This window comes from Sinocyclocheilus anshuiensis, unplaced genomic scaffold, assembly GCF_001515605.1.
Source record: "Sinocyclocheilus anshuiensis isolate Anshui unplaced genomic scaffold, SAMN03320099.WGS_v1.1 scaffold816, whole genome shotgun sequence".
NCBI lineage: Eukaryota > Metazoa > Chordata > Actinopteri > Cypriniformes > Cyprinidae > Sinocyclocheilus > Sinocyclocheilus anshuiensis.
Genome location: NW_015554154.1, coordinates 404,937 through 418,378, shown reverse-complemented (window position 1 = coordinate 418,378; position 13,442 = coordinate 404,937). Strand labels below are relative to the sequence as shown.

Sequence of the window (13,442 nt, the reverse complement as noted above, 5' to 3'; positions counted from 1 at the left end):
GGCGTTATGTCAGACTCTGTTCCGTGTTTTGTGGTTGTTTTGCTCCTCATGTGCCTTCCTTTCCCATGTTTAATTTGTCCCAGGTGTTTCCCTTGATTGTTTCATTTGCTCCCAGGTGTGTCTCGTCATCCCCTCCTCCTGTGCGTATAAATAGTGTTCCCAGTCCCAAGTTCTCTGTCCACTGTTAAACGTCTTCCTGAGTTCGTCTCCCTTGGTTCCTGTAAATAAAGTCTTGGTAAAAGTATTCTCCAGCGTCTCCTCGTTCCTCGCGTATGTGCATCGTGACAAAAGCTGAATTTTCAGCAAACATTACTCCAGTCTTTAGTGTCGCAGGAATATTCACAGTGCAGATTTGGTGCTCAAGAAACATTTCTTATTATTATCAATATTAAAAACCGCAGTTCTTATTAATATTTTTGTAGAAACCAAGGTAGTTTTTAGGATTCACTGATGAATAGAAGGTTAAAAAACAGCATTTACTTTTAATTAAAATCTTTCGTAACGATAGTCTTTTTTTAATTACTTTTTACTTTTACTTTTGATCGATTTAACATATCGATTTAACATATCATTACTGAAAAAAAAGTATTCATTTTAAAATCAAAATTCCACTGACCCCAAACTTTGGAACAGTAGTGTACTGTAATTTTTTAGCTTTTATTAACCAGTATTTTGAATGACGCGACTACACAAACAAGCTCATACTCCATTTTAGTTTAGAATTGAGTCTCTGCAGAACAAAAATGGTGTTTCCCAATCAGTGGGTGTTTATAAACCACTTTACCTGACTGGATAAAATCATGAAGGTCCACCCCCAGTGAGTTAGAGCAATTCGGGTAAAGCAGTTGAAAAACGTCTACAAATTGATTAGGCAACGCCCCCAGCTGACTGCAGAGATCTATATTTGGTTGAAGCAACAGCAAAGAGGCTAGTGTTTGTGGGGAGCTTGGTTCAGGTTCGGCTTGGGTCATGTCTCAATCCAGTTTCCCCTCTATCTTTGCTTTCCTGTCCATTATCCATTGTCTCATCCAATAAAAACAAAAAGGCAATAAAAAATTTAACTCAAAACTCAATTTGATGACATTTGATGTACATCATTGCACAGTTGCTGTCATATGCAGAGAAATATTTCTCAGTGGATTCCTCAACAGAAATTGAAGTGGATGATGAAATCTCTAAATGATGCAATCAGGAGACATTTTCATAAAGTTCTCTGCATCCTTATTTGACATTTCAAAATATCTGTCCTTTTTGCTTTACACATTTTCCTAAGCATTAACTCTTGAAAATATCAAGCCTGCCCTTAAAAAACCTGAAAAAAAGCTGTAAAGTACTACTTTTTTGTACAAAGAAAACCTTTGATGAATAACATTCATATACAAGGCAAAACAGACACAATTAATGAGCAATATAATAATATTATGTGGCTGGATATGTGGCATGTGGCAAAAGACATCAAATACAGCTTTTTCACTGGGACTGGAGCCGGTGCTCGACCAAGAGTGGCACTCGTTCAGAACCAGCTTGCATTTCCACTGGCAGGGACAGGAACCCTCTGCATCACCAAACTTGTGACCGGAATCACTTGTTATCTCTTGCAGAAGGAGAGCATTGATCTGTTTTGCCGACCACTGCTGGTGGAATAGCAGTAGAGCACCGATGCACGATCTCCAGCTGCCGTCAGTCGCTCACCAGCAGTTCACAAAAACAGATCCTGGAGTGTGACGTGAGGGGGAACCCCAGTATTACAGCACAGCATCACACAAGCCATGTATATCACTGTGTTAGTTCACTGAGGTGCATTATGCATCCTTGGGGAATCCTGGAGTGTGACGTGAGGGGATCCCCAGTATTACACAGCATCACACAAGCCATGATACAAAGTTATGGAAACTAAGCAACCAAAAGCAATATATGTCTTCCTCAGATGTAATGTTAGTTCTGTACATCAGCGTTGGGTAAAATAACATTATAATCTCCTTTGTGATAGAGAAAGCCGCTTACATGTAGGCTACAGGAAACAGTGAAGATGCTGAATTAAACACACACAATCAGCTTTTCCACATGTTTATACTGGCCCCGATAATCAAAACTTCTACTTAGCGCTTGCTCCATTTCTGCAAATCAGTTTTTGTGAATGAATGACTTAATCCACCTTTGGTCTTCATCAACAGCCGCTTGCGCCACCTGCTGGTGAGCGACTGACAGCAGCTGGCGATCATGCATCGGTGCTCTACTGCTATTCCTGCAGCTCCCGGATGTGCAATGCCGAATTTTCTGTTGAATTTTAACCACTGAATTTGTGGAAGCGAATTTGGAAAGTGAAATAAAATGGACCAAAATTTGCCTGTCGAATATTATACATCGTATTTTTAAACAGATTGAATTTTTGGAAGTGAATTCTGGAAGGTGAATATGAATTATTGAATTTTTAATTATGAAAATGTGTGTGAAATATTTTGAATTGAAATATTCACAGCTTAAATAAACAACTATGTTAAATTTCAGGACCTAAAAATGCAAGCCCTGGAAATACAAGGCATTAAAATGCAAGCACTGTTAATGCAATGCATTATTTTTTCAGTTCGTGCTATTCAGCGTGCTTTTTTGTTTCAAAGACATATGGCATTATTTTTCTTCCATAGTTGTTTACCATTTTCCAAGTGTGTGTATGTTACAGTAGCTTTTGCAATTTGTCAATATAGAGCAGGAGAGACTGCACATGACAGGAGCCAATCAATGACTCTTATGTACAAGAGGCCCATCAGAAGTGTTGGGCACGGGCCCCATCAAAGAGGTGGGCATCACAGGGAGGGAGGCAAAGGGCAGGGAACTGTTGCATCAAATGAAGTCCAAGTCATCGGTTTAAAGTGTGTCATGTCATGTGATAAACAGAGGGCTTACTATAGCAGAGGCTGCCAAATTTCTGTAACTCACTCACCCAATCTGAAAAGGTCAGCTACAGAATCTGTAAGAAATCTGAAAGTTTTTTTTTGGTCAAGAAAACCTCTTGCTAGCTATGCAGCACAGTAATCTTGTGAAGTATTGACAGTATACTCTACTGTCCCAGTTGGCACAAAACCTTGTTATGGTGTTACATCTTTGATTACACAGTTTGATAATTCTGGAAGGTGAATATGAATTATTGCATTTTTAATTATGAAAATGTGTGAAATATTTTGAATTGAAATATTCACAGCTTAAATAGACAACTATGTTAAATTTCAGGACCTAAAAATGCAAGCCCTGGAAATACAAGGCATTAAAATGCAAGCACTGTTAATGCAATGCATTGTTTTTTCAGTTAGTGCTATTCAACGTGCTTTTTTGTTTCAAAGACATATGGCATTATTTTTCTTCCATAGTTGTTTACCATTTTCCAAGTGTGGCAATACCGTAACATGAATTCACTGTGTTTGGCTAGCTTGTTTCAAACAATTTGTAATTTGATATCTTTTCAAACACACAAAATAATCAAATGAGTTGAAAATCTATAGGCATACCAAATATTTATTCAATAGATTATTTTAGTAACCATTAAGCTGAGTTGGATAAAATTATAGTCAAATATATTAAAATGAATGACTAAAGCATATAAATGAACTTAAATGAAAATATCTAGATGAAACACATACTTTGATATTCAATTATATACATTTATTCATAGTGATATTTTGATATTAGTCTAAAAGATGCTGTAACAAATAAAAATACATTTGCTGTGAAAACAGTACCAATGTGATTTTTTTTTACCAAAAATGTAATGTGTGTAAAATGTACCATTAGTTATAATTTACTACGTCATCAGCAGAGGTTGTCAACTGAAGCAACATTATGTTCCCTTCAGGAGACACACACTACAGAACTACACTCACAGACACTATGTGTAATGAGTTTCCACCACTAGGCACACCACAAGTATTCTCTAGACAATACACATAATTGGAGGAGCTGGGCAGCTTCTAACTTGACCGCAGGCCATTATCTGTTAGGATAGATAGAGTTTGAATGAATCAGACAAGTTCTGGGAATTCTAATATCAGTAATACAGTTACAGTACTACAAAACTACCTGATAATTTTGTAAGTGTTGTGCCGTAATAATTTATTTTAAGATAGGGCTGCATGCGTGACATTTTTATAATATAATAATGGTTATTCATTTAGATTAACAATGTAATTTAAAAATGGAATTTACATTGAAATTAGGGTTGGGTGATTTTTCTGATTTTATTGATTAATTCAAATTTAATGTTTTGCCACGATTTTATTTTTTAGAAATCGAGGAATCGTGATTTTGCATAGAAATATTACCAAAAGTTAGAAGTGGAATAGGGAAACAATGCAAGAAGATGGAAGTTGAACTTCTTTTTAAGGGGTCATATGATGCTTTTTTAAAGATCATTCACGAACAGCTTGTAACACTCCAAAGAGAAAGGAAAACTTGAAATCGCATCATATGACCCCTTGAACTTGAGCGCCGCATTTTTATAATACAGGTTCATGCATGAGACGCTGCGAGACGCGAGCGCAACAGTCAAATGCGTCCATGTTTACATAGAAAGAACAATGAAAAACAGCACAATCGAAAAAAGAAAAAAAAAACTGTAACTACTACTGTATGTCTGATATTTCATGTTTGCATCATGGTGACAGGCTGAAAGCTGCTGTTCATTGTTTTTACAGAACATGTATAGTCTAATCTATAGTCTACTAGTGTATACCTTCAATAATTGGAATTTGAATTACCTTGACTTTTGAGAATTTTTTTAAGCATTTTCCACGTATTATTTCTGAACATATAATATGTATAAGACAAGTTTGTACAAAATGTAGTTGTAGTTCATCCATCCATCTTTTCTTCAAAGATAGCAAATTATTTGTTTAACATTTACATCATGCTGACAACTTCATGTGTGGTGCACTTGGAATACAATTTTCTGCAGCTAGAAGGTTAATAAGGAAAAGTTACTTGAATCATGTTGTAGTTACATTTACAAGTTGACTAGTTAAAAATCGAGACCAACTGAGACCAATTGAGAATCGGTCAAATGTTTTGAAAAAAATCGAGATTTAAATTTTTGCCATATCGCCCAGCCCTAATTGAAATACATATTTTGTTGTGAAATCTGATCCCAAAGAAGCTGTTACTGTAAGTTGCAAATAAAATATTTTGATACAATTAAAATTCTTTTTTTTTTTTTTTTATAATAATTTTATTCAGCAAGGATGCATTAAACTGATAAAAAGATTTTTACTTGGTTACCAATAAATAAATAAATAATTACATATTTCAAATAAATGCTGTTGTTTTGAACTTTGTATACATCAAAGTACCCTGAAAAATGTATCTTGGTTTCCACAAAAATATGTAATAGAACAACTGTTTTCAACACTGATCATAATAAATTTTTAAAAAGCACCAAATCAGCATATTTAAAAGATTTCTGAAGGATCGTGTGACTCTGAAGACTGGAGTATTGGCTGCTGAAAACATACACTTTAAAATACATTAAAATAGTAAGCGGTTATTTTAAATTGTAATAATATTTACAATATTTCTCTATGTTACTGTATTTTGTATTTAATAAACACAACATAAGAAACTTTCAAAAACATTACAAAAATCTAACAGACCCCCAAACCTTAAAACAGTAGTGTATGTATGATTAATAATATCTATATTTTTCAAATAATTGTGCAGACCATGTTGGACTAGCTTCACACTTGCTCTGTGTAATCAATGTTGTATGTGAATAAAGTATGTCGAAAAGGGAATCATACATTCCAAAGCCCAAGCCAAGATATCCTACCTGGATGGTTCTAGAGGTTCTGTGGGTGAAGGTAGGGGCGCCTGGTCCTTCTCCCAGGTGACACTTGGGGTGGGCAAGCCATCTACATAGCACTCAAACCGGGCAGTGCCACCTACTGGCACAACCTGAGGTTCAGGATCCTGAAGAAAACGGGACAAGCCTGAGAAAGACAGAGAAAGCAAGAGAGTGTGGTAGAAAGAAAACGAGAAGAATCAGTGAATGCATCACAATAACTTTTCACGGAATAAGCACAAGCAATGTATCCACATGGTGGGAGTAGAGGAAGGCGAGCGGGGCCCCTGACCTCTGCTCCGGTGCCTATGAGCTTTGAAAATACTCTCACTTTGATCTGCTACATCTGCTAGACTCACACTGCTCATAACCCCACAGAACACTGAACAACTCACACACACAAGAACAAGCGTACTTCATTATTCATACAAATACCAAATATATAACCAGAAATGTTGCTAACAGCAAGGTTCAGTTTGCATGTTTTAGACATACTGTAATAGGTTTTTAACATTTCAATTTGTATCATTTGTATGTTTAAATTAATTTTAGTTGTGTGTATTATAAACAAATGTGAATTAACAATAAACAATAGTATATTTATAAATTAACATTAACCTATATTATTAAATGCAAGTAAAACCGTTGTTCATTGTTAATTCATGATACAAAATGCATTACCTAATGTTAACAAATTCAAACTTATTGGAAAGTGTTACTCTAATCTCAACTTCACAACCACACTGTCAATACTTACGCTAACAAAATCTTGTAGCATCAAACTGACACTAAATGTCATCTTCCCAGATTTATAATGAATTTTAATACAACTTTGGTTTTAAATGAGATGCATTTACACATAAGACATAAAAATATTTTGATTTAGGTTATTCAATCATATTAAGAATGCAAATATTTATAATGGACCAATGTATTTTCAAGAGACTACTGACTACTGAAGCTTCTCTGAAGTTGATTTATGGTCACCCAGAGGAGCAGGCATCAATAGACAGACAGTTCAAATCTAAAAGTTCCTAAACAAGCTCACACATGAAGCACATCGGTGTACATAACAGCTCCGCTCGGCTGAGACCTGTTAAACATTAACACTAGATATTTTTGACTTGTACACAGCATGAGGTCTAAAGCAAACACACTCTACAAAAAAAAACATGGGAGATTTACTGGAGCACACACCAGCAGCATGGTTATGTGTAGGTGTGAGCATCTGAAATTACAAAGCTATTCATGAATAATGAGAAATATTCAGCCACTGAGGGAAAAAGCCACTTTACAACAACAAAAAAAGTAGAATATGGACTGAAAACTGTTTAAATGAGGCTCCCTTCCTCCGTGACTGTCACCACCGAGTGAGTAATAATGAATAAGATCATTATCATGATAACTGTAAGTGTGTGAGTGCTACGGAGAGTCACTGTTCCTCAGAGCAGCTCACCTCCACATGCTGCAGCACCGAGGATCCCAGTCATGCAGGTGACAGATAACCGGGATAAATTACAAAACCATGTACTTGCATCCCTCCCCTGGTAGAGACCTTCACTGCACTGATTTCTCAATGGAGGAAATGGTCTCTCTGTTTGGACTGTTTCCAATCCCAATACTGTCTCCCTGTCTAGTTCATTCTCAAAATACTGTGACAAAAATTTACAGTCAAGAAATGTCTTTCTGTCTTTATATGTATATATCTATAGTATCTCTTACTTATTTTACTTTTTAGTGTGTTAAAAGCCCCCATTAGTGTGTGTTAAAAGCACCCTTTTATGTTAAATAAAATAACCTTTATGATGATTTATGATTTTACCCTATTAAAAAAGTAATATATTTAAAATACATTTATTTCATACTAAGTATAGTTCTAATCTATTAACATATTTACTGACACATCGCTTGAGACGTACTAATATAAAAATTGTAATTAAGCTTTATTTGGAGTACTACTTGTGAACAATGCACATTTCTTAATACTAATCCGAAAATGTGTTTTAATGCCACTATTGATGAGGACTGTATGATTGTTGAATAACATCAGTCTTTAAATGCAAGATATTTAAAGTGTACCTGAAATATAGTTCCATCAAATATACTTAAGTATATCTTCAGTTGGACCTCAGCGCTACGTCCGCACAATTTAAAGTGTATCAAGTACCAAAATAGATTAAGTATACCAGTTTAGTATACCAAAAGTACAACTGCAGGGTATTTTTATTAAGTATATGTAAATGTATTTGTAGTATACTTATAGTATACAAATACAGTATATTTCTTTTTCACTAGGGTATTGATGTTATTTATGCAATACATTATTTGTATGATGTCAAATTCAATTTCTACTTTTCATTTCAACATGACAGTTTCCCACCACCATGCGAAGCAACTGTTTCCCACTACAAAAAAATCACCTTATATAATAAAATAAAATGAAATAAAACATTAACTACTTTTGTTGCCCTTTATGATAAATAATGAGAACATGTTTCTAATTTCCATGTAATACCAACATGGCACGCTCTCTCTCTCTCTCTCTTACACTAAAACTGCAATGTCCATCAGTTCCTAAAGCAGAGATGGCAGGTATCATTACTATCTACAAAAAAGTAATAAAGTAAAATTGAATGAACAAAAATAATGAAGGAAGACAGAGTCATGGCCAATGAAATACATAACGACTAAAGGAAATGGTCTTTATCGTCTAGTGGGTTGCATTAAACACAAAGAGAAAGAAAAAAAGAAAGAAGGAGGTAAAGCGATAAAGGGGCTAAAGTCTGATCTCTTTGTCCCTCCTCAGACTCTTCAAAAAGCACAATCGAGTCCTTGTGCTAACCAGGTGAGAGCAGCACTCAGATCCAGCCAAGCAAAGACAACCAAGTGGAATGTGGCAGAGAGAGAGGGCCAGAGATAGAGGATAACCCTAACCCTTAATACAATATAATATACGTGTCAACACCACTTTTTAAGTGTATAATATAATATTTTATCAGATGTTTATCAGATATGTGTACACAGTAATTAGAATGTGATGCTTTCCAGATGATGCAGAATTAAACACAACCAAAAACTCGAACACTGGCTGGCCTCTAAAGTTTGAAAGAATCTGGTTCTTTGATCTCTCTTAGACCCACAGCTGCTGTGCGTTGGACATAAATCAGAGTAGAAAGTGTTTATACTCACTGGCGAGATGCAGGGTGAGAGCCCGGCTGGTCAGGGCTCCTGTCGAGCTGGTACTTAGGCAGCTGTATCCACCCTCCACACCCGCTGGAGCCTGGCCATCCGTGGAAGAGGGCGAGATGAGCAGAGATCTGTTGGGCAAAGGCCGGACTGTCTGGCTTTCTGAGAGAACTGCCCCATCCCGCAGCCAGGTCACGTTGAGGGGGGGCTCACTGGCCCCCAGATGGCATTCCAGCAGCAGAGGGTGATCAGGCTCCAGAACCACATGGACAGGTCCGGCACCACAGCTCAGCTCCACGGATACAGGCTTCTCTAATTACGTGTGTGAGAGGGGGAGAGAAAGAAAGAAAGAGCTGATGTTACAATCTCTGATGAACAACAGACAGCATGAAAAAAAGAAACCCAAAAGAAAATGATCAGCAAAAACTGTTTATAACAGTCAAATTCACCTTTTTATTGGATTCAAAGAGCAATTTTGGTAAATAAAAATGATTTAATTCAATATAAATTAAATACTTATATTTAAGTAACAAGGATTTTATTTAAAAAATTTAGAATTCTATAAACTCTTCCCCTAATGCATCTTAGATAATAAAAAATAAATAAAATAAAATAAAAAAAACACTTCAGAAAGTAACCTGAAAGGAAATGCATTATCTGCATGATCATAAAGGCTACTTAGAATACAACACAAAGTACAGTACAAACATAAGTGACCTGATATGGGAGGGATATTTGGAAAATATATTCCTGTATATTATTTACTAAAATATAACCACTTAATCCAAATCTCATAATATGAAGGTAAAATAATATGGCTGCTTTTAATTGCTTTTGAATTGCCACAATGCCATAAATCATTGTAAGAGGTAAGCAGAGGGGTCTTTAAACTGAGGGGTCTTTATCTATCGATAAGCCCTTTTGAAAACATGAATCAATTCATTTAAAAAAATAAATAAAAGCAAATCTGCATTTAATTTAGTGTTCATCTCTCCTTCCTTACAACAACTTAGTTTGTACAAAATAGTTTGAGTGTTATGTCTACATGGACTTTTTCCTTGCCATTGTTGCCCAAGGCAACATTCTTTGTGAAGCTGCTTTAGAATTAAATTTATTGTGAAAAGTGCTATAAAAAATACAAATGTAGGAAATACATTTCAAACGAAGTGTTCAGTGTATGTCAATAGTTAAGTGTAGTTTAATTTAAATCTTAGAATAGAATAGAATAGAATAGAATAGAATAGTTTTGAACTGGCTGAATGGCCTCTAAAGCTTGAAATGAGTTGGATTAGAGCTCACCAACACCCACAGCTACTCTGTGATGGAGCTGAATAGAGTATAAAGCGTTTATACTTGGTGGTGAGATGCAGGTCGATGAACTGAACTGAAATGAAATGAAAATGTTCTCTCTGGGTGTAGAAATGCGTAACATTACTCTAACAATAGGTAAAAAAAGAATCATGAACTTAAAGGGGTAGTTCACCCAAAAATGAAAATTCTGTCATTAATTACTCAGCCTCATGTTGTTCCAAACCCGTAAGACCTTTGTTCATCTTCGGAAAACAAATTAAGATATTTTTGATGAAATCCATGAGCTTTCTGACCCTCCATAGACAGCAAGGATACTACCACGATCAAGGCACAGAAATATAGTAAGGACATCAGTAAAATAGTCCATGTGACATCAGGGGTTCAACCGTAATTTTACGAAGCTACGAGAATACTTTTTGTGCGCAAAGAAAACAATAATAACGTAATTTATTCAGCAATTCTTCTCCCCGAGTACCCCAGAACGTAATCAGTGTTGTTTACGTTCAGTAGAAAGCGTGCATGCTGAACATAAACAACGCTGATTACGTTGATTACGTTCTGGGGTACTCTCCAAAATGTCAGAAGATGGTAACTCGGGGAGAAGAATTGTTGAATAAATTATGTTATTATTGTTTTCTTTGGGCACAAAAAGTATTCTCGTAGCTTTGTAAAAATACGGTTTTACCCCTGATGTTACATGGACTATTTTACCGATGTCCTTGCTACGTTTCTGTGTGTTGATTGTGGTAATATCCTTGCTGTCTATGGAGGATCAGAGAGCTCTCAGAATTCATCAATGATATCTTAATTTGTGTTCCGAAGATGAACGAAGGTCTTACACGTTTGGAACTACATGAGGGTGAGTAGTTAATGACAGAATTAAAATTTTTGGGTGAACTAACCTTTAAGTAAATATTTTCCACTTAATATTTTCAAAATGTTCTTTGGTTTTAGTACAACACAGTACAATGACAAAAGAAGCTGATTATTATTTAATTTTAAAACAAGTATTATATTATAACAGTATTTCAGTTTTTTTTATATACATGAACGTGCAGAACGTAAGAATGACCAAAGAAAGACCATCATTTTTCAACACAGAATATCTGACTCAATATTTTTGTCGCAAATCCGGTCCGTGGACTTCCATCCGATCGCCACCAGAGATCACTCGTCCATCATATTGACTCTCTCACTATACTGACTGTTGCACGTCACCACGGACTACATTTCCCATGCACCATTTCACTAATCACACGCTCACCTGAGACCAATCACACACACTACATAACACCCACTCAGTTCCTGCTCCGATCGCCGAGTATTGTTCTGCGTTTAGCACTCCCCAAGTGTTAGCTGCTTTACTGAGCCATTCCGTGTTTCTGTTTAGTCTCTAGTTTTGTTTAGCGTTTATCTCTCCTCTAGCGATAGCTACATTACTGAGCCATTCCTTTTCCCATTTTTTTAGTTTTAGTCTTAGTCTAGTCTTTCCGTGTTGCCTTGTTGTCTGTTTCCTGACCTTCTGCCTGTGTTTATTGGATTACGCCTCTTGTCAAGCCCTCTGGATACTGTTCGCCGATCTTAGACCTACGCTAGCCCAAGGATTATTCATTGTCTTGCCTGTGCCATACCTGTTTGCTGTTGTTCGACCCTGCCTGTGTTTTTTGACCACGTCTCTTGTGAATAAAAGCTTGCACATGGATCCACATGCCTCTCGTCTCGTCAGCCCCGTAACAGAATACTTGGCCACACAAGGATCCATCGGCTTTTCAAGTGGACATTGGTCAGGTATGGACATTGCAAGATTGTTATTAGCCCTCAAGCAGGGCACAGGATTGCTCGAGGACTATATTCAAGAGTATTTACACTTTGCTTATTACTCTGATTTCCCGGACTGCGTTTTGATAGACTTTTTCTGTGAGGGCATTAATCAACCACTAAAGTCTAAACTCACTCACGAGGGTCTGCGTCCATCTCTAAGTCAGTTTATGAACTATGCTCTGCTGTGTGTTAACTCTTCATTCACTGTGGGTATCGCGGAGGAACGCGACCCCGCACTCACTTGTGTAATGGCCCCCACACTAGATCACGCTCACAAAATGGTGGCGACAGAGGAGCCTGATCGCAAAATGGCGGACACAGCAGCGCCCCGTTATGACACAGCTGCCAATCCTGAATCAAGTCAAGTCACAACAGATCTTCATGAGTCAATTCAAGTCACCATTGATCCTCCTGAGTCAAGTCAACTCACAGCAGATCTTCATGAGGCAAGTCAAGTCACAGTTGATCATCATAAGTCAAGTCAAGTCACAGTTGATTGTCATAAGTCAAGTCAAGACACATTTGTTCGACATAAGTCAAGTCAAGTCACAGTTAATTGTCATGAGTCAGGTCAAGTCACAATTGATCTTCCTGAGTCAAGTCTAGTCATGTCACATCACGTCTGTTCACTCAGAGTCCTGTCGCTTCCTGTCTGTGGCACCCAGCCCCTCAGGGACTGTTCCTCAGTATCCCAGACTGGCATCCAGCATGGAGGACCCACCATTGGTGGCTGCACGTGCAGCTGGTATCCCCAAACCCACTCACTCTAGCCCTCCTGTTCCTGAATCTACTCCCTTGTCTGTAGCGCTTCCCATAATGGGGATCGCTTTATGGAGTGTATGGGCTGCATACACCACCACTGAGACTCTTGAAACAGCGGCGCCTACTATGATGTTTCCAGAGGTAGCGGCTGATGCTGCAGAACCTCCCAAGGTAGTGGAGTTTGCTGCTGTTTCCCCAGAGGCGATGGCGCCTGCTGCAGCTTCTCCAGAGGTGGCGGCGTGTGCTGCAGAACCTCCCGAGGCGGCGGCGCTCGCTTCAACTCCTTGTACGGTGTTGGTGCCCAGCAAGGCACTCTCAGCCTGTCATGTCGTAGTCGAGGGAACCATTAATGAATTCTCCCTATTTCCTGATGGTACTGCTGTAGAACCTCCAGAGGTGGCAGCATCCACTAGAGAACCTCCAGAGGTGTCAGTAGTATCCGTCTGCGAATCCTCGTCCTGTCCTGTCACGGCTATGGAGGCCGTCTGTGAACTCTTTGCCTGTCCTGTCACGGCTATGGAGGCCGTCTGTGAACTCT

General features: G+C 37.6%; 1 protein-coding gene across 1 annotated transcript in view; it reads right to left on the bottom strand.

Moving 5' to 3' along the window:
- Window positions 1–13,442, bottom strand: part of igdcc4 (immunoglobulin superfamily, DCC subclass, member 4) — a 77,910-nt gene that overhangs the window by 38,065 nt on the left and 26,403 nt on the right. Inside the window, exons 2-3 of the mRNA XM_016463495.1 lie at window positions 9,014–9,322; window positions 5,813–5,972 (exon numbers count right to left, since the gene is read on the bottom strand). Coding sequence (XP_016318981.1) covers window positions 5,813–5,972; window positions 9,014–9,322 — 469 coding nt within the window. The remainder of the gene's footprint in view (window positions 1–5,812; window positions 5,973–9,013; window positions 9,323–13,442) is intronic.